At 39.3% G+C, this 21,939-nt stretch overlaps 2 protein-coding genes across 22 annotated transcripts in view; both read left to right on the top strand.

The window, feature by feature from the left end:
- The window catches only part of LOC132114422 (RIMS-binding protein 2-like), a 166,217-nt gene extending 158,753 nt beyond the window's left edge, over positions 1–7,464 (top strand). For 9 of the 20 annotated variants that reach the window (XM_059522525.1, XM_059522524.1, XM_059522526.1 and 6 more), the window contains 4 exons: positions 1,776–1,847; positions 2,029–2,163; positions 3,121–3,165; positions 4,378–5,003. In XM_059522525.1, the coding sequence (XP_059378508.1) occupies positions 1,776–1,847; positions 2,029–2,163; positions 3,121–3,147 (234 nt within the window). In that variant the 3' untranslated portion in view covers positions 3,148–3,165; positions 4,378–5,003. Of the gene's footprint in view, positions 1–773; positions 807–1,775; positions 1,848–2,028; positions 2,164–2,272; positions 2,712–3,120; positions 3,166–4,377; positions 5,004–5,373 lie in introns of those variants that run through there. The other 11 variants (XM_059522514.1, XM_059522519.1, XM_059522516.1 and 8 more) reach the window with 6 other exon arrangements.
- A 1,297-nt stretch (positions 7,465–8,761) lies between these two features.
- The window catches only part of LOC132114419 (adhesion G-protein coupled receptor D1-like), a 59,403-nt gene continuing 46,225 nt past the window's right edge, over positions 8,762–21,939 (top strand). The window contains exons 1-7 of one of the 2 annotated variants that reach the window (XM_059522505.1): positions 8,762–9,119; positions 9,199–9,235; positions 10,551–10,667; positions 11,453–11,548; positions 12,836–12,958; positions 13,654–13,830; positions 14,665–14,922. In XM_059522505.1, the coding sequence (XP_059378488.1) occupies positions 9,069–9,119; positions 9,199–9,235; positions 10,551–10,667; positions 11,453–11,548; positions 12,836–12,958; positions 13,654–13,830; positions 14,665–14,922 (859 nt within the window). In that variant the 5' untranslated portion in view covers positions 8,762–9,068. The remainder of the gene's footprint in view (positions 9,120–9,198; positions 9,236–10,550; positions 10,668–11,452; positions 11,549–12,835; positions 12,959–13,653; positions 13,831–14,664; positions 14,923–21,939) is intronic. The other variant, XM_059522506.1, reaches the window with a different exon arrangement.

Here is a 21,939-nt window from a genome sequence, read left to right as displayed (position 1 = left end):
TTTTTATCTTTTTTTTATATCAGCTTTAATTTTAGTTAGTTTTTAGTAAAGGTATGTTTTTCTGTCATTTTGTTTAGTTTTTATGTTTTTATGTTTAATTTTATTTAAATTTTTGGGTGAATTTTAGTACAGGTATTTAAGTATTTATTTCAGTTAGTAGCCGAAGCAACATTTCTAATTTTAGTAAACGTACATTTTTAAAGTTTAGATTTTTCAACAAAAACTTTTTTTTTTTCCAGGTTTATTTCAGTTACGGAAAACAACTTAAAAATAACTTTTTTATTAAAATAACTTTTTAATAATTTTATTTCAAGATAACAGTAACATTACTGTCCGTCATTGTTAGGAAAACAAATAGTCCCACTCCAAAAACCTCACCTATAAAGTGATATGCACTTCTCAATGTATCTGTCAGAGGGCATCAAAATAGAATAACATCAAATTGAAAGATTCATGTTGCCATCCCGACAACCAGGCCTGCTTTCAACATTTGTACTTGGTATTAGTGTAATTGTACTTCATGTAAGATTCTAATCATAAAAACATCTACATAAAAACTGTTCATTTAAAAGCACATAACTGGTTGAAATGTGTCCTTAGTAGTACCGTCCATCAAATTTGTCCAGTTCAATTCCAATTCTATAAAAAATAATAATAATAAACCTCACAGAACAAACAAAGTTACATCAGCTAATAATTATTAATAATTATAATTAAAGTTTTTACACCCCACTGTCACTTATTGTCACCTTTGCATTGCCGCTGGCACACAGGCCCACTATGGGGGCAGCTTGCAGAGTGAGGAGGTGAGTGTGAAAGGAAGTAGTGAGTTTACACTCACCGGGCTTGTGCCAAATGACACTCTATTTCCTGCTGAAGGAGCTCACTGCACTGCATCAGCACCTGTACTGTCTGTGGAGTGTGGACATCTCACTTACAGGACCCAAAGATCATAGTGCATGTGCAATACATTTGCATTTCATACTGAATGTGTTTTAAAGCCTTCATAATTTGCTTTATGAATGATTCTCTAAGGAAATAAGCACAATGAGACGCTTTATATTCATGCTTTAGTAAACATTTAAATGAATTCCAATGTGTGTGCATGCATTATTGGATATCATGAATCATCATAATGCATTTATAAAGGCTTTGTGAAATCTGCTCTGCTGTAAGTGAGTGAGTTCCTATGAAAGGAATAGGGAATGGTTATTTGTGACACTGAGATCTCTGTGTGTGGTTTTTGCTGCTGCTGTTGGACTGGAGGTAAAGGGTCACACAATCACTGTGGTTTGTGAGAACAGCTCCCAGTCTGACAGAGAAGACCTGCCTTGCCCAGTGTTGGTTGATCTGTGTGTGTATTTCACAAGTTTTGTGGATGTCGTTTTAGACCTAAATCAGTGAATGTTGCTATACAGTAAATTATTGCTATTTCATTTTCATCCGAATAGAGTACGTAGAGATTCTTTTAGACATCTGATGTTACTAAGGTTTGTTTTTAGGAGTATATATTTAGGCCTAAACCTCATATAGGTTCAATGTTTAGATTAGTAGGTTTTAATTCTGTCAAGGTAATGTTGCCTTCAGTATCTAAATAGCGTGTAAGTGTCCAGAAGATAGATTGATAGAGAGAGAGGCTGATTTATGATTGATTGATTCTTTAAAGTGATTAATAAATCTGCATTGTGATTGTAACTGTTGAATATTAAATCAGCTCTGTGACAGTTATGAACGATGACTGAAATCGAACACGTTTTACTTTGTCTGCCCTTCAGGCTGAGCTGACGTTTTGTGCAGGTGATGTGATCACAGTTTTTGGAGAGATCGACGAGGATGGCTTTTATTATGTGAGTAAATGATTCACACCGTCTCTGTTCTTGGTGCAGACGCTGTATTCTGCGAATCTGTATTGCAGAACACCTAATGCTCTTCATGTTACGGTTACTCCTGCTTTTAGCCCTGAACAGAAGAGAGCCGCCACACTGGGATTTAGCCTTAGATGCATGATGTCCTCTGTTTTCTATCCAGGGGGAGCTCAATGGACACAAGGGTCTGGTCCCCTCCAACTTTCTCGAAGAAGTGCCTGATGACGTGGAGGTTTACCTCACCAACACCCCGAGCCGTCACCCCCAGGACCACCCGTCCCGGACAAAGAACAAAAGGGTACATCCTGTTTCACACTAGCCCTCTGTCATCCATTCGCTCTTTTTTAAATCTCCTTCCTGCTCCGCTGTTTTCCTCTTCTCCGTCTGTGTGTTGTGTTGTGTGACAGCCGGTTGCTTTTTTGATGGATCGTTGAAGGAAAACAGAAAACAAAAAAAGAGACATAGAGACATACTGTAATATACAAGACTGAGGAACCTTTATTTTTATGTCAGATGTTCTGTGGAGGAGAAATGTGAACTGTTAATGAAATTGCATATTCATAAAGCATTGTTTGGAAAAGAAGTATTGACACAGAGACGTTGCCAGATTACTTGTTGTTTATTGTTATTATTAATGGAAAAAGAAGCACTAAAAGACTATTATTTTTTACCTCATTCACAAGTGAGGCATTGTAATAGATGCTTTATGAATGTACAGTAACTGTGTTTAAAAGTGAAATCAGTTTATAATAGAGGAGATAGTTTGGTGTACAGAGAACTGAAACCATGTAGAACTGTAGAACAGCATGCTTTTTCTTTCAGGATGCTTCAACTCCATTGTGATTTTTTTTTAAGGTGCTTTAACGGATTGAGACCAGTTAAGAAAAAAAAAAAAAAAAAACGTACACGCCCTTTTGTATATGTTTCCGAAAGAATTGTTTTTTATTGTATATTGCTGATATTTAAGACTATCAACTTAAAGAGAGACACAAAACAAATGTTGCAAGTAGAGAGAGTTCAAGAATGATTTTATCTGTAGATGTAGATATTGTACAATTGTCTGTATAAAAAAAAAAGAAGAAAAGAGAAAAAAGAAAATATAATTGCTGATGGATGTTCTGCTGAATCATCAGAACCCATCAAGGTTTTTCTGTACTGAAAGTTTTGTGATTCTTTTCTCATATTCATTGTGCAGACAATTGAAATGCATTGCATCATGGCATTGTTTTTTTTCCTCACTTGCTTGGCAAAACAGAAGAAGAGTGTTCATTTCACTCCGTAACGGCTCAGTATCTGTCACGTAAGTGAGCAACAGAGGATACCAAAAATAACGCTGTCCTCGTCTAATGCACACGACGCGGGTCCTTATTACTGTTGTACACGGTATGCACAAAACACACTCATATAACACATTCACAACAACCATTTACACAAAAGATTCAGAAAAATTGGCCATAGACTCACAAAATCATGAAGTTGATGTTTAAAGTTTGAATTGCTTAAATCATCATTTCAGAATTTACATATGAACTAAAAGGATCATAATTAATTGCATTTTTAATTTAATAAACATTTTCTTAATATTTAAATGTTTCATTAATATGTATTGATTATTATGTTATTATTTACAAATATTTTATATTTAGAATGCATTAATATATTATTATGTAATAATAATAATATATGTCTTTTTTATGTTTGCAATTTCAATATTACAATTTTATTTAAAATATTTGTAAAGATCTAAATTGATTAAAATATTTTTATTATTATTCAAAAAAAATATATATATTCATTAAAATTACTATTTAATTAATAGCGGTTAAATAGTGTTAAACTGACAGTCTTAGTATGCACATAAATTCCCTGCAGAAACATGCACTGACCGAGTTACTTATCATTGTCATGGCCTGGAATTACCATGTCATATTTTTGTGCATCAGTTCACAGTACCAGAAGTGCGGCTGCTCCGAGAGCTGTGATTGGTCCACTGCTGTCAGTGCATTAGACAGGCACAGCTGGTATCTTCAGTTGTTTCTCTGGGTGTTGTTGTCCATTATAATGTTCGTCTTTCATTGACTCCTACTGTAAGTTATAAGAAGCTGTAAGGCCATTGTTGCACGGTCAGATTTGGACCCCTGACCCCTTACCCCCACCCCTTATCTTCTCTAATGTGTGCAGTTTAGTAGCTTCCTAGTGTAAGCCCTGGGACATACCCTCTCCTCTCCTGTAGCTGTGCACACTATCATACCACTCTGAGCACAAATTCACAATAAACGCTTTTGAAATGAATACCGAAACATTGGCAAGGTCCGCCAGATCATAAAGGTGTGTGTGATTGGGGTGCACTATTTCCATTAACTCTTGGAATGATCAAAAATGTCCAGCAAGCATACGTATCATTACCCTTATCTATCTAAAGAGTAGATTTTAGTTGTATACTGTTTCCTGAACTTGATTAAGTTTGTGCATTCTAACAGCCACTTTTGTAAATGAAGCTTTTTTAAAGCAGGTTTGATTTGGCTCCAACACCCTTGGTGAAGTTACCATGCTGAAAGGTGATAGATTACTTCAAAAGACGGGTAAATTAAATACTTATCTTCTCTTTTCATTACCATTATAGATTATGTTGCTGTTAGCATAAATAATAAATTAAATTTTGTGTTATGCAACTATGCCACTGATATTAAGGGCACGTATGGCATGTAAAATATGTGTTCTTGGAAATTTGCTGAAAATGTACTCATCCCCAGGCCATCCAAGAAGTAGATGGGTTTGTTTTTTCATCAGAACAAATCTGGATCAGTTTAGCATTACATGACTTGCTTACCAATGGATTTCCCCTGCAGTGAATGGGTGCCGTCAGATAGGAGTCCAAAAATCTGATAAAAAAAACAACAACACAATAACCGACACGTCTGTTAGCGTCTTGTGTGTCATTAAGATGTTTTTCATTTTAAACCGTTCTGCTTCTGACTATTAATATTGTGTTCTCCAGTAAAAAAATAAATAAAAAATAAAAAGTTGTCTAGTCTGATTGTGATGTTTTTCTGACGGCACCCATTCTCTGCATATGATCCACTGGTGAGCAAGTGATGTAGTGCTAAATTTCTCCAAATATCTTTTGATGAAGAAACATACTCATCTACATCTTGGATGGCCTGAGGGTTAGTACATTTTCAGCAAAATCTCTGGCTGAACTATTCCTTTAAGGAGTTCCTGAGTAGTTGAGATTACTGTCATGAAACTTTCTATAAACAGTCAATTTCAGAAATCTTTTGGGTTTCACCACATATCATTCACAGATTACTGTTTAGAGTGCCGCCCCCTACTGTCGGGGTGTATTATTCATGATGTAAAATGTACTATTGATTGCTAATTGAGTGTAAGGTGGCCCTGCTGGGACAGAAAGGACTGTGAGAGGAGATGGAGTGTCTGTTGTACAGTAATGACATTGAGATGCTTTAAAAAGCAAAAGAAACACCTTCTTTTCTTTTTAAACATTCAGCCCTGAACTGTCCCTTGCGGGTCTTCCGTTAGGTTCCCGTGGAAAAAGCGGGTCCTCCCAGAAGAAGTGCCCCCCCCACAGTACGCCTACACATCCCGGGGTCCGGCAAACCCACCCGGCGCCCCCGAGCTGACTCTAAGAAAACAGGACTGCTCTCCAAAGGAAAGAATCTGTTAAAAAGGCTTGGTGCTGTCAAGTAGTTTCACATTACTCTTTTCACAGCAGCTGGGATAAGGAGATTGGAATTGCGGAGAAATGACCTTAGAAGGTGGGAAAAAGAACATTTCTCCCATCTTCTGTTTCTGTAATCACATGGATTGGCCACGGAAAAGAGAAAAGGAAATGGAGGAAACTAGGGCTTTCATGACCACAACTTCAGCTTTATGCCAATGAAACTCTTCTGCAAGTTCTGTCTGCCCATGTTTGATTCTTAAAAGCACAGAAACGCTCACTAAATGTGACTTACTAAAATATTGTGTTATAGATGTACAATACAAGGGATGTTCCCAGATAATGAAATAAAATCTATATTTATTTAATTAGAAGAATATTGAATTGTATTCATTTGAATGGATACTCAATTTATTGTTGTTTAATAAATCTGTTAAATATTTAATAATAATAATAATAATAATAATAATTTTCATTATAATAATTGAATATCTCTTAAATTTATTAAAATGTCATATTGCAATTTAACAAATATTCAGTAATAATAATAATTATTATTATTAGACTATATTTTTGGCACATTTTTCATCTAGACCTGTTGTTCTTAGAGAATAACCTAATAATGTAGCACAAAGTTTTAGGAGTTGAAATGTGATGAAATTTAGGTTTTGCAGTGACTAGACATGGCCTATATTTCTACAAATACCTTGAGGGAAAACAGTGTGTTCTGCCACTTTTGACAGGAGTATTTTTGTTTTTTTGAAAGCACTGACAGGTAATGAAACACCTAGTGAAAGTGCGCCTCCTCATATTTGCCTTATTCAGTGCACAATGGTTTGTGTTGTGTCCAGTCAGTTGGGTGAGATTTGTCTGTGTCGTATGCAGTCATGTCGATGCTTTCCTTCTAATAGAAAAAGTGTATTTCAAATCTGTCTGACCAAGTGTTTTTTATTTTATTTATTTATTTATTTTTTAATGGGTGTCAAAATTAGACGAGGGATTCTAACTTTGTTTAAACACTTTGAAAAGAGCACATGTCTGTTTAAATGCTTCAGAAATCCATTCACGTGTAAATTGTGCAGCTGAATGCAACAATTTGCATAAGAATGTTTTTATTTATGATTTACACAGAAGCAGGCCCTTAATTTCCACTTTTAGCACAACTTATTCATAGTTTTGCATAAATCAGTTTTTGTTGTTGACTCACTGATGCCTCTCCCAGCATTCAAATCATTCGAATAACATGATGCACATATTCTGTACTTGATAAGGATGAAGGAAATAGGCAGTTGCGAATGTATGGCCAAGGAAAACCTTTGCAGAAACATTTCTAACAGTTATTCCGTCTCAAATATGTGATCCATTTCATTCAGTCTGTACTGTATTTCTTCTCCATACATTGTTCATCATGTTTTGTTTGTCACTTCACCCCTTCATTCTGTCCTGAACGAAACATAATAAAAGTAGGTTTGCAAGGATGGACCGAGACTGCCAAAAAACAGGAATGTATGGGAAACATTCTATATATCTTCCACAATTTTCAGCCAAAATTCCAGGCATGTGAATTGATCAGAATAACTGTTTTGTTTTTCTCCCCGGAATCATTTAATCATAAGATCTGTTACAGAGCATTGCTTCTACATGTTTGAGTGACTGCTGCTCTTTTTGTACTTTTTGGTCCATTTGTACATTCTTTTTAAATGTTTATACTTGCTTTTCAGACTGCCTTTTTTCTACATTAAACTTTATAATCTGACAGTGCAAGCTTTTCCTCATGGTGTCTTCAAACCGTAATGTTTTAAAGTCTGCAATTGTGTGCTAGCTTTATGAAAAAGAATTATAAGCCTATATTGATGATTATCAAATATTGTGTGTGTGCATGTGCAGTTTTATATCAGAATAAATTTGATATTTTATACACACTATTGTATGTGTTTATTTTATTAACTTAAGTCAAGTTTCTGCTGTTTTACATGTTAGTGATTTTTATATTTATTTTTTGAGTGAGGGTAGATAAAATATAATCATAAACGTCCAAAAGATGGCGCCAAAAGTCCATAATTGCCCGCCGATATAGTGATTTAAAACAAAAAAGTGACTAGAATTTTTTTTTTGTCCTCCTTGATCTTTAATATCACCTATTTACGTTATAAAATCAACGGTCTCTCTCTTAAACACACTCAAAAACAGTATAATAAATTATTCTTACCTGCTCTTTTCTGCACAAACTTTGTGGCAGAATAATTACCACATATTCATGCACTTGTTTTTAGCTCTGCAGCTTTTTTTAATCTTAAAAAATTACATAATTACGGATAAAATGACAGAATTCCCAAGTCCAGATGCTCAAGTACTGGAGCAGAAAAGTGGGTGGGATAGCTAGGGATTACTTGGGTTTCGAAATGGGCTTAGTTTAAGCATTTATTTATTTATTTTTCTATGTATTTGATGCCGCTTTCCAGGCAACCCGTAACCCGTGTTTTTCCAACCTTCTACCCGTGAAACTGCACTGGAACAGCAGTCAAACCCGTGACTTCCCACCCGTGAACTCGTACTAGATAGATGTACTCCGAGTTACGAACTCTGACGTCACATAGCCTGCGAAACAACAATGGCAGCCTCTACGGATAATATTGCCTATGGATGCAGTGTTTACGCAAGTGGTGCACGTTAAAAAAAACGATTTTAGGACAATATAACATTGCAATAAAATTAATAATCTAGCTACAATTGCTTGCGCTCAGGAAGTTTGGCGTGACTTGCCTGGAACGCTATAAAGTCGTGAGTCGTGGTTTGAAATTGTGACTTACGGGCTCAAAAACCTGCCTGGAACGCAGCATGAATTTCAATACATTGTAGAGATTCACGTAGTCATTAATCATGTAAAAAATTTGTGTAAATTCAGATGGTTGCAGAAGCACCATAAAAGCGACGCTGTCAAGAGGAACCTGTTACTATTCTCAACGGTGCTCTAGATAAGCCAATCACTCTTGCTTGAGATGACTGACAGAACGGGATTCCTTTCAGATGGCAGGTAGCATTATTTGTAATGAATACATTTAACCCATAACTCTAGTGTAATAATATCTATGCTAAGTCATAGGGGGCTCGGCTTTCTTGAGTCTCCATATAACACCCATCCCCCGAACCCCCCGCACGAAAACAACTTGGTGCCCCATAAGAAACAGTGTAGTAACATCGACCGCCCAAAGGGCTCGACTCACGGATGAGAGCGCGAGCGCGGCGCTGCTTCTTCATCAGCGATCGCACACGGATTCTGAGACGATGGATTTTACAAACTCTGAATAAAGTTGCTAGTTATTAGTGTTATTAATACCTGCTGGTCATTTTGTACGTCATATTCTGACGCACTGATTTTTTCTTCTTCTTAAACATTCTAACAGTATCTTTACATTGCTATAAGCGCAATGATTTTGATCGTTTATCGTTAACGGCGGAATATATAGGCTATTTCAAGTTCTTAACTTTTTTTTTTTTTTTTTATAAAAACGGATTTGAAAACAATGGACTTAATATTCTGTAAAGTTCTGCTTGTGACTCTCCTGACCGTTCAGGTAAGATTATTGTTTTTATGAACAGAAGAAGCGTTTGTTTTTAAGTCGCTTAATAAATTAAATGTTTTATTTCTTTCAGGTTCGTAGTGACATAGTATCACCGTCAAAACATCCAGGTAAAAGATCAGTTAAAATTCACAAATGTATTTTATTTATTTATTTAGGCTATTTATTTATTGTTCAAAAGAAACAAATGTGTTAAAAACGTAAATCATCTCGAATAAATTTGTTGTTTTGTTTATACAATAAGAGGCTATGCACAAATTTATATTAAATTAAACTGAGGATGGCTTTCTTTCTCAGTTATGTTGAATTTAAAAAGTTAATTTATTCATCCCAACCTTTTCATTATGTACTTAGTATAATAGACATTAATGATAGTTTGTAGCCTACGGTTTTTATGATTGAAACAGAATTTAAATGAAAATTCAATGTTTTCTTATGTGTCACGAAACTTTAAATACGTCACTGTAATCGCAGTTATATTGACGACGGATCGAAATTTAACACTAAAACAGAGAACAACATCCTCAACAAAAACACTTTCTGCTCCAAATTTGCTTCAAATCTTATCAAGTTTCATAACATGACACGTTTGCCAAGGGAAATTGATTCAGCACTGAGATCATCTTTTGGCTGTTGTGAAATGTTATGACATTGAACTCAGAAAGTTAGGACATGCAGGTAATACATAATAGAAAACAAATAAACATACTTAGAGAGAGAGAGAGAGAGAGAGAGAGAGAGAGAGAGTTTATATACACTCAAATAAAGATTTTCTTAACAATTAAGTTGCAGAACAGGAAGATAAACTTAGAAGTTTGTCTCTTTGGAAGTTAATGGAATTTAGAATTTTAGTTCAGGAATATGTTACTAGCTGTCTTTGGATATGGATAGAAAATTCCAGATTTGTTTAATTCTCTAAAGGCAGGTGTAGCGATTAGTCTTTTCATTACAGTCGCACTATTACATTTACATTTATTCATTTAGCTGACGCTTTTATCCAAAGCGACTTACAATTGCTATATATATGTCAGAGGTCGCACGCCTCTGGAGCAACTAGGGGTTAAGTGTCTTGCTCAGGGACACATTGGTGTCACACAGTGGATTCGAACCCGGGTCTCTCACACCAAAGGCATGTGTCTTATCCATTGCGCCAACACCACCTATTAATAGCCTCTTATGGATGTTTAGTACTCTGCTCACAGAATATTACAGCCAAAATTGAACATTTAATCCAAATCGACCAGCAGTGACAAGTCTAAATTGGACTGAACCAATGACAAACGATACGCGGGCAAACTGTCTCAAGATCATTTCTGTGAACCCCTCTGTCAAACTTATTAAGAATAAACATGTTCAGATAATGATGCAGGACTGACTGTAATGTTTTTGCATTTGTGTGCATATGGCTGTGTGTGTTGTGCTCAGGCCTGCAGGTGCTGGCCACAGCTTCACACTACTGGCCTCTGGATTCAGTGGAAGGGATCCACGGCCTCTCAGACCAGATTGGGAACAGAACAGGTCATGTTAATGGGACTAATATAAGTATGTTACACCTGCTTTGTCTTTCTTTCTTTCTTTCTTTCTTTCTTTCTTTCTTTCTTTCTTTCTTTCTTTCTTTCTTTCTCCACAGCTGTTTAACATTCTTCTACGGTCACGTCTTAGTTGTAGAAATCTCCGTGGCTTTGCAGCTGTCTTCAGTTCTTAAAATGAAATGACTTTCTCATTTGATTCAAAACTTACATGATAACCTCAGTTGCGATGAAGACAAACGACTATGGCATTTAAGGGTGTCAAAAGTACACACAGTTTCTCTCAGTGATTTACTAGTCCACTTGGATTTTTAGCTGTCCAAACTCACTAGTATATATCACTAGACTGATAACTCTGAAATGCCCTCCACAGATCTGCTAAAAAATTGAAAATGTGTGTGTGTGTGTGTGTGTGTGTGTGAGAGAGAGACAAACACCCATAAGTCATTCCATAGCTGGAGTATATTCCCAGTATAAGTACAGTATGGCAGTTGTTCTGTGGCGGCTAATTCAGAACAAATGGAGGGCTGAGAGGAATTCTCTGGGCGCCTCAGACTTGTGTCGACATAATGTGTCCCATGTGCAGATCTAAAAGATATCTTAAAATCTGAATGCTGCTTTAAATGTTACCCTGGGACTCTAGACATCTTGTCCACCGTGTCTTTCTGAGTGTCTCACAATGTCTCTTTTTTCTGTTTCATGTCTCTGTGCTCATTTGTACATGTGTCTGTTTGCTGAATCACCTGTTTTTTTTTCTGTCTCACTTTCTTTGTTGTTTCTATGTTCTCTCCATCACAGCTGTCAGAATCCACAACCACACTGTCCTGACTACACATAATTCTTCCTCTGTGTATACCAATGACTCTGCCTACACTAACATTTCCGCCACTGTAGGTGAGGCTCTTACACATGTTCACATACTACCTAGTAAACAGTTGTGGGTCTTGGGGAATAGTGTTAGGGCCTTTACAACCTTTTATATCAGCAGGGCATCATTAGGAGAAAGTAAACTAAAGAAAAACTGCATGTCCATTTACATTAGGATCATTGAAGCATGCATTGTATAGTGCTGTTTAATCTGGCATTCTCTACTGAAATCAAACGTTTCGTAAGCTTCACAACTGATTTTATTGGATCCAGTATGTTTGTGAAACTGCATTTGAGAACCTTTCGGAAATCTGTTGGATGTGGTGTGATTTGTTATGTCGGTTCATTTAAAACAAATGTCCCGGCCAACGGTTTGAATCAAACTGATCGAGCAGCATTGCAAGAGTGCTGATATTTAGTATAACAGTCCTGCAGTGTTCCACTGTTTGAATTCTTCCGCTTGTCTTTGTTTGCTAAATTAATTCTAATTTCATTAGCGAAGCAAATTCCAAATAAATCCAAACTGACAGATTATATATTATGTCTTTTAATGTAGGAATTTTAATTTGCGTTTATCAAAATCTCACTCTAAAAGCCACATTTAAGGAACTTCTGCACAATGCTTCACAAAAGCATGCCGATACCCTGGATCTCACTGCATAGATGGATGTTCAGTCCTCTGTACCTCTTTATCTCTCTACCCCAGTTACAACTGTTGTTCACTCACTCCATACTTCAGTCTGTCTCCTCTCTGTCTTCTGCCATCCACTGTGTCTTCACTGAGCACTCTTTTCCGTGATCATCTCTTCTCTTAACTCATCCATTCATGAGGTGTGATGGTGCTACAGCTCCCAATGTGTCAACAGATCCTGTTTTTTTTTTGGTCTAATAAAGGAGGATTTATTGAACAAAGTCACTGCATTCAAAGGAGAACAACTTACCATTGACCAAAAAAAAAAAAAAAAATTGATTCATCTGCAGTTCAGTTGTTCAGATTGGCCTTTTCATTCCCCAGATCCTCATAATTCAGGAGATCTGCACGTTTTAGAGAGTGGTGTAAAATACTCATACTGTGAAAGGTTAGGATTTCCTCATAAAGTCTCTAGACAGAACACCACGTGAACAAATGACTTCGTTGAGCATAAAACAGCTGTCTTTCTTATTAGACTATAAGTTAATATTCACATAAAATATTAAGGTTTCCATTTGTGTTAGATAAAAAAGTAAAGAATGATGAATTGGGTTTTTGCGTGAGAGGATTATGAACTGTAACAAGAGTGTTATAATCTTGTTTGTTGTTCTCATATCATGTAGACATTGTAGAAGGAATGGTGAATAAGGGCATCTATCTGAACGGTGATAATGGGGCCACTTTCCTTCACTTTGGCAACTATAAAGACTCGTGCATAAGTGATCCTACTTTGTGTGGACCTGCCGGTGAGTTTTTATTGTCTTCCTGCGCTCTGTGGTTATAGAAGTGCATGAACATCTTTATATGGTCATAGATGTAAGACAGTTGAGTAATGTGTTGCTCAGGTTATAGATGATGTAATAAAGGCTAATAGTTCAAAATTAAGTTTATATTTCTCAAGAGCAAATATATCAGCTTACATCAAGCGTTTTGTGCATGAAAGCTGATATCATCTGTTATTCATCTGCTCACATCAGCGCACATTCCTTTGCTCTCAAAATACAGAGAATATGTTGTATTCATATTTATTTTTCGGGGCTTGACCAAACTAAGACTTGCAATATTGGTTGTGATGAACCAGCCTGGATCTAATAAAGAAGCTTTTTTTTAAGTGAGATATCAATGCGTATTGGAAAAAGAGCTTGGTTTTTGGTTGTTGCCAGATGGTTATGAAAATCAGACTTATATTTATTAATGCATCACTCTTTGTTATTTACTCATTTATTATTATTATTTTAAAGTAAAATGATTTGATTTACATCAAATTATAATATATTAGTAATATATTATAGTATCTTAAAACATTATTATAATAAAATATAATTATTTTAAATAAATAAATGCAATTATTTGAGCATTTAAATACTTTAAAGTACTGTATGCTGTATTATTAGTAGTTAAAGTGTTTTTGTTTAATTGTGTCACTCGTACTCCTGGACAGGGATCACTTTCTCCTTCTTTTGGAAAAATAATGAGGTAGATTCTCGTTTTGCGATTGCATCTGGAGGTAAAGTCATCTCAAGCGGTTTCTCTGTCTACTCTAACCCTCATGGTGGATACGTGGAGTTCTACACGAGAGGAAACTCCAAGACATGGAAAGCTCATATTAAACTTCCAGGTAGTTATTATTTGAGTGTGTGTGTATTTTAGTTCAGGATGTGGAAAGAGCTTAAATGGTTTGGGGAACCATTGCATTTTGCCTTATCTTTAAAGCCAAAAACATATTTCCCATGATCTTGAAAATTTGCACACATGGACTCATTCTGAAATACATTCAATGGTTTGGAATTACATGTGCAGTCTAACCGTAAATATTTTGAATTTGTAGTTTTATGCATAATTATATTGATTACATCCAGATGTCCAACGGTACTTGAGTCGATAGGCTTCAGAATAAACGTTCTCTTTTGGACTTGACAGAGTGATTTAAATTTGTATCACACTGTGAAAGGATATGGAAGTTTGAGAGAATAAGTAGCTCAAAAAAAATCATTTAGCTGCCTGAGAAAATAATCATTAAAATCTTTCAGTCATTTGGGAAGGCTGAAAGGCTAAAAGGCTAAAACGTGTATTTACCAAAGCATAAACCAATTCCTCCAAAAGAGAGACATTAAAACATTATGTACTGAGTGGGATGATGTGATGAGACATTCTCCATGTGCTATTTGATCCCTGGACTGATGAAATGAGCCATTGACAGTTCAGCTCAGAGTTTCTGTATACCATGTCTTATTGGCTTCATTATAAACTGATGAAATCCATTCACATGCTGTCTCCAGCTCTTAGTTTCTGTTCAATCTAAACTTGTGTTTAATGGACCCAGACACTATGAGTAGATCTGGAAATTATATTACCATTATCTTTATTTCCAAACAGTCAAAACATGAAATCTGTGTATGCTTGTATTTAATGTGCTCGCTTTCTCTCTCCTGTCATCTCTTTTTTTATCAAGGGCCCTACTGGACACACGTGCTCTTCACATGGACCCCAACGGAGGGGTTAAAAGTCTACATTAATGGGACATTCAGCGTCGGAGACCCCACAGGAAATATTTCTTATAATTATGGCGATCCCTATGCCGACCTGGTCATTGGCACAGGAAACACTGGGAATTACAACCACTATGCCACAGGGGCCTTCGATGAGTTTGTGATTTGGGAGAGGGCCTTGTCCCCTCAGGATATTTGGAAGTACTACAAAGCAGCCATCGGTAAGTTATTATGGAGCTCATTTTGACTCAAATCTGCTGTCATTATCTAATTTAATTTATCTTTTAGTCTATTTTCTCTGTGGCAGCCTTCACTTGTCCCAACCATGTGCTTCTCTGCAGTTGCCAGCCATTGCCGTTGTTGTCAGGGCTTCCCAAATTAGCTACACTTGATCTTTGGTGTCTCTGGCTTGTCCCAACTTGCCTTTTAGCAGATGGCAGCACCCCATGTTTTTTAATATGTTGAATATTCCTGGTTAATTCTGTCTGTTTTTGTTCATTATTCATTTAAAGTACAATAGCAATTAAGCCACTGAACAATTTAACAATTAAGCAATGCTTGAGTGTATGATTTTCTGTTATTGCATTGAACATAAAAAACATTGCACTTTATTAAAGTAGTATCTGCACACAAAACTATTCTTTAAAATAAAAACCTTAAAGATAAAATAAAATAAATCCCACTTGAGTTGATGTTTTGTGATCAGAGATTAAGTGTGGCACAGGTCTGCTAATATTTTTGGAGGAGGGCACAAATAATTTTTAATATTTGTAATGTAAATTACTGTTCAGAAGTTTGGGGTCAGTGTGACGATCGCGACCAGTGAAACACAGGGGGAGAGAGAGATCCAATCGCAGGTATTTATTTAATATAGGGTAATCCAAATCGTCGTCAAACACAGCCTAGGTCAAAACCAAAAAGGCAGTCCAAAACAAATAAACAAAGGAAAGGGACAGGAAAGGGAACTTGGAAAACGAGGGGTCTCGGAGGGCGAGAAGACAATGAGGAATCTCGGAGGACGAGAAGACTGGAAACACGAAAGGTAAGGACTCTATAGAGACAACATGGAAAGACAGGTATTTATAGGGAGGCTAATGACAATTAAGTGAATGTACCTGGTGCAATTAGCAGGAGTGCATTACTGTGATGACAGGACAAGACTAGTGGAATACTATTGCCTATGGTGAAGTGCCTAAGGGGAAGTGAGCCCACTAGTGGACACCCAGGGAAACAGAGACTAGACAGCGTGACATTACCCCCTCCTCCACGGAGCAGCTGCCAGATGCTCCACCCGAACCCAAGGGAAGACCAAAAACACAAAGAGACCAGGAGGGAGATGGAGCGGCGGAGGACCAGGGGGAGGGACGGAGGGCCAGGTAAAATGGGGAAAACAAAGACAAGACTACCAGGTAAAAATGGGGAAACAGAGACAAGACGACCAGGTAAAAACCCAGGGAAACAGAGACAAGAGGACCAGGTAAAAATGGGGAAACAGAGACAAGACTACCAGGTAAAATGGGGAAACAAAGACAAGACGACCAGGTAAAATGGGAAAACAGAGACAAGAGAAGTACAACACAAAACAAGGAGTCCAGGAGGGAGTTGGACCGGCGGAGGATCAGGGGGAGGGACGGAGGGCCAGGTCCAAAAGGGAAACAGAAAAAAAAGACACAGACAAGAAACCCAGGAGGGAGGATGACCGACGGAGGATCAGGGGAAGGAACGGAGGGCCAGGTCCAAAGGTAGAAAACAGGCAGAAGAACGAGAAAAAAAAAACAAACACAAAAACACAAGTCAAGGAAGGACATAGCGTGACGTCCACCAGGGCGGAGCAGAAGAACACCACATCCGTGCGGTCAGAACAGCAGCTCCCCAGGGCGGAGCAGAAGACCACCACAACTGTGTGGTCGGGACGGGAACCCCCCAGGGCGGAGCAGAAGACCACCATGTCCATGTGGTCCAGGCCGGAGCCCCCCAGGGCAGAGCAGAAGACCACCACAACCGTGTGGTCGGGACGGGAACCACCAGGGCGGAGCAGAAGACCACCATGTCCGTGTGGTCGAGGCCGGAGCCCTCCAGGGCGGAGCAGAAGACCACCACAACCGTGCGGTCAGGACGGAAGCCCCCCAGGGCGGAGCAGAAGACCACCACAACCGTGTGGTCGGGACGGAAGCCCCCCAGGGCGGAGCAGAAGACCACCACGTCCGTGTGGTCAAAACCGAAGCCCACCAGGGCGGTGCCGAAGACCACCACAGTGGATCGGACTGGAAGAAGAGCAAGTTGGGTAGGACATGTCTGAAACAAAGAACATGAACATGTTAAGGGTAGCCTCCGTGTCCACAACAGGAACATTCGGGTGCTCAGAGAGTTCGATTGAGACGTGACGAGCCTCTGGAAGTTCCGCAGAGGCGAGGAGAGACTCTGGTAGTTCAGCAGAGACGTGGAACGGTTCTGGTAGTTCATCAGAGACGTGGAACGGTTCTGGTAGTTTATCAGAGACGTGGAGAGGCTCTGGTAGTTCATCAGAGACATGGAGAGGCTCTGGTAGTTCATCAGAGACGTGGAGAGGCTCTGGTAGTTCCACAGAGAAGTGACGAGACTCTGGTAATCCCATGGTGTTTATACTGGATTCCAGAAGATCGGTGCTGACTTGACTCTGCTCATGAAGATTATTGGTGACTTGCATTTGTTCATGAAGATCATTGGTGACTTGTATTTGTTCATGAAGATCAAAGGTGACTTGCCTTAGTTCATGAAGATCACTGGTGACTTGCCTTAGTTCATGAAGATCACTGGTGACTTGAATTCTCCCATGAAGAACCCCGGTGACTTGACTCTGTCCATGAAGATCACCAGTGACCTGACTTGACTCTGGAAGGTCAACGGTAACTAGTCCAGACTCTGGAGGGTCAACGGTGACTAGCTCTGACTCTGGAAGGTCAATGGTGACTAGTTCTGACTCTGGAAGGTCAACGGTGACTAACCCTGACTCTGGAGGGTCAATGGTAACTAGTCCTTACTCAGGAAGGTCGACGGTGACTAGCCCTGATTCTGGAAGGTCGACGGTGACTAGCCCTGACTCTGGAAGGTCGACGGTGACTAACCCTGACTCTGGAAGGTCAAAGGTGACTAACCCTGACTCTGGAAGGTCGATGGTGACTAACCCTGACTCTGGACGGTCCACGAGCACCTGACTCGACTCTGGAGGGTCCACGAGCACCTGACTCGACTCTGGAGGGTCCACGAGCACCTGACTCGACTCTGGAGGGTCAACCGGAACCTGACTCAACTCTGGAGGGTCAACCGGAACCTGACTCAACTCTGGAAAGTCAACTGGCACCTGACTCGACTCTGGAAGGTCAACAGGAACTAGCCCTGACTCAGGAAAGTCAGCGATGACTGACCCTGACTCTGGAAGGTCGACGGTGACTAACCCTGACTCTGGAAGGTCAACGGTGACTAACCCTGACTCTGGAGGGTCTATGAGCACCTGACTCGACTCTGGAGGGTCCACGAGCACCTGACTCGACTCTGGAGGTTCAACGAGAATATGACTCGAATCTGGAGGGTCAACCGGAATCTGACTTAACTCTGGAGGGTCAACGGAAACCTGACTCAACTGTGGAGGGTCAATGGGAACATGACTCGACTCTGGAAGGTCAACCGGAACCTGACTCCTCTCTGGAGGGTCAACGAGAATCTGACTTAACTCTGGAGGGTCAACGGAAACCTGACTCAACTCTGGAGGGTCAACGGGAACATGACTCGACTCTGGAAGGTCATCCGAAACCTGACTCAACTCTGGAGGGTCAACGGGAACCTGACTCAACTCAGGAAAGCCCACTGTAGCTGCCATCCTCTGCTGTGGCTCCGGGCTGGCGGCCACCTTGTGCAGTGGCGCTGGCTCAGCAGACGTGACGTGAACAGTCTCTGGATCGACTGACGTGAAGTGAACACTCCTGGGAATCTCTAGGATTTTGGATAGCATGGAAAAATAATCCAAAAATGTTTCAGCGGCCATCTTGGGCATTGGCGCTGGGCTGGCGGCCATCTTGCATCGTGGCGCTGGGCTGGTGACCACTTTGTGCTGTGGCGCTGTGCTGGCGTCCATCTTGCCTCGCGGCGCTGGGTTGACGGCCATCTTGTGCAGTGTCGCTGGACCTGCAGCCATCATGGGCAGTGGTGCTGGGACGGCGGCCATTCTGCGCAGGGGCTCTGGGCTGGCGGCCATCTTGTGCTGTTGCGCTGGGCTGGCGTCCATCTTGCCTCGTGGTGCTGGGCTGGCGGCCATCTTGTGCTGTGATGCTGGGCTGGCTTCCATCTTGCCTCGTGGTGCTGGGTTGGCGGCCATCCTGTGCAATGGCGCTGGGTTGGCGGCCATTCTGCGCAGCGGCACTGGGCTGGCGGCCATCTTGTGCAGCGGCACTGGCTTACTTGCGCCTCCTCTCCCCTCTCCGTCCACAATGGTGAGACGGCGGCTCCCATCCGAACCTAGGGTCGATGGGGGGCCATAGTGGAGAGTGGAGAGTGACCTCCCCTCGACCACTCGCTCCTGAGCGACCTCCTCTGGTCCCACGAAACACGACCAGGCGGGTACCCTCAAAACCATTTCCTCTATCCCGCTCAGTGGCTGGGGAGGAAGTATCAAAAAGCATACTGCTGGATCTTAATGATGGAGTCCTTCTGTGACGATTGCGACCAGTGAAACACAGGGAGAGAGAGATCCAATCGCAGGTATTTATTTATAGAGGGTAATCCAAATCGTCGTCAAACACAGCCAAGGTCAAAACCAAAAAGGCAGTCCAAAACAAATAAACAAAGGAAAGGGACAGGAAAGGGAACTCGGAAAACGAGGGGTCTCGGAGGGCAAGAAGACAATGAGGAATCTCGGAGGACGAGAAGACTAGAAACACGAAAGGTAAGGACTCCATACAGACAACATGGAAAGACAGGTATTTATAGGGAGGCTAATGACAATTAAGTTAATGCACCTGGTGCAATTAGCAGGAGTGCAATTACTGTGATGACAGGACAAGACTAGTGGAATACTATTGCCTATGGTGAAGTGCCTAAGGGGAAGTGAGCCCACTAGTGGACACCCAGGGAAACAGAGACTAGACAGCATGACAGTCAGTTACATTTTTTTATTCATAAAGGATACAATAAATTAATCAAAAGTGACATACTACAGTACTTACAAAGTTACTTATAATGTAAGATGTGTTCTTACCATTCATTAAAAAAATCTTTAAAAAGCCTGTTCACATCTTGTTATATATACATATATATTACTGTTTTCAATACAGATAAAAATAAGACATTCTTAAGCTCAGCATTCAGCATATTAGAAGAATTTCTGAAGGACCATGTGACACTGAAGACTGGAATTATAGGATAAAATTATATTTTAAAATATATTAAAATAGAATTTTTTTTTTACATTTTAATAATAGTCCCCAATATTACTGTTTTACTGTATTTATTGATCAAATAAATGCAAATGCAAGTAAAGTCTTGGTGAGCATAAGAGACTACATTCAATAACACTTTTAAAAATACTTTCCAATCCCAAACTTGAATGGTGGTCAGTGATCTGGATAAACACAAAGAAAAAAAGTGTACTTTGAAGTGCCATTGATGGAGATTGTGGCCAAAAAGTGGATTCCAGAATGTTCTTTTTGACTGTATAGATAAGAAACATCTGTGATGATGGCGCTTTGCTTTTTTTGCCATTATTGGAGTTATTACGCTGCGTGCAGGTTATTATAGAGAGGAAGAAGCATTTGAAGACAATTTCCTTCAGAGACACTGGTCCACATTCCACCAGTCCTCAAAACGAACCACATGGAAATAGACTATTGAAATACCATTATATGTTTGTTCTTGCGCATGTGTCCTCAAAGGCCGTTTTGATGGCTTTCGTTGTAACTGCGCATATCTCTACCTTATATGTATGTGGCGGCAGGACGAGTTTTATAATCAGGGTTTTGTTTTCTTTTGAACTGCAAGTGTTTGGAACCTCGTCTGGGCAGCTGGTTGAAGTTTCTTGTGGGCAAGATGTCTGCAGTGTGGTAAAGACACATTTAACTAATGGTTTCCATCTTCATCAGTATCAGAGAGCAAACCAATGAGGTCTTTAACACCAGGAGATAGCTGTCCATTAACATTCCTATTCATCTCAATGCCAGTTGGCAAACCTTGACAAACCTTGACCTTTTAGACCAGACAACACAAAAAGCTTGAAGTCATGCCTTTCCATTACCATACGAACGTTATATTGTCTTCCAAATTAAATAAAAGTAAATTAAATTAAGTATAATACTGAACTGGTCGTCTAAGTTCAAATCTGGAGTGATGCATCGCCAGTATTTGTATCTGTTTTCCAGTAAATATTTATTTAAACATACTTAAAACAAGATACATTTACTGGAGAATTCAAATTGGTGAATAGTTTATTTCTTCCTATTTTAAGCATGTATTTCTAAAACAGTAATATCCAAAAATAAACACTCTGGATCCAGTGTAAGTCACAATGAATAAAAGCGTCTACCAAATGTGTATATGTAAAATGTAAAATCATGCTAAAATTCAGGACCCTGTCTCCGATACCTTCATTTTAAAAAGAAATGTATATCTCACCAGTGTTGTTTCTCAAGTAAATTATTGAAACTTTTATGCTGCAACTTTACAATTCAGTTCCATAAACATCCATTCTGGCATTTGAACAAATATGGCTCCATGGCTCTTTTAAAGAGGGATGATAGTGATTATGTAGGTCAATGTTGGCACTCTGCAGGGGTCATTGGCCACCACTTTAGAAACTGTTAAATATATCCTCTCCCAGCACTGATTCCACTGTTATGGATAAAGACCTTTTGTTAATGATAAAAAAAAAAACATGTAGTTGTTGAAGAAGAGTAAATCTACTGTTGTTTCGCTCACGTCCAGCCTTAATAGGCTCTAATGAGGGGCATACTACAGAGTCATTAGAGAGCTGCTTTGCCAGGGGCCCTATAAACCAACCTCACTGCAGCCCACATGTGCGTTCAGGGAAAGGTATCACATGTGCCTTTCCAGCAGGTGTGAACCATTTGTTCCACGAGATGAAGAGAACTTGTTCAGAGCTCTTTAGTTCACAGCTTCTGTGCATAGGCTTGATGTCATATAACAGCATTCGATTATTATTTCAATTTTCTTATTTATTTACAATTTTCTTTGAAATGGAATCAAATAAATAT

Source organism: Carassius carassius, chromosome 34 (assembly GCF_963082965.1).
Source record: "Carassius carassius chromosome 34, fCarCar2.1, whole genome shotgun sequence".
Lineage (NCBI taxonomy): Eukaryota > Metazoa > Chordata > Actinopteri > Cypriniformes > Cyprinidae > Carassius > Carassius carassius.
This window is presented reverse-complemented; position numbering and strand designations above follow the sequence as displayed.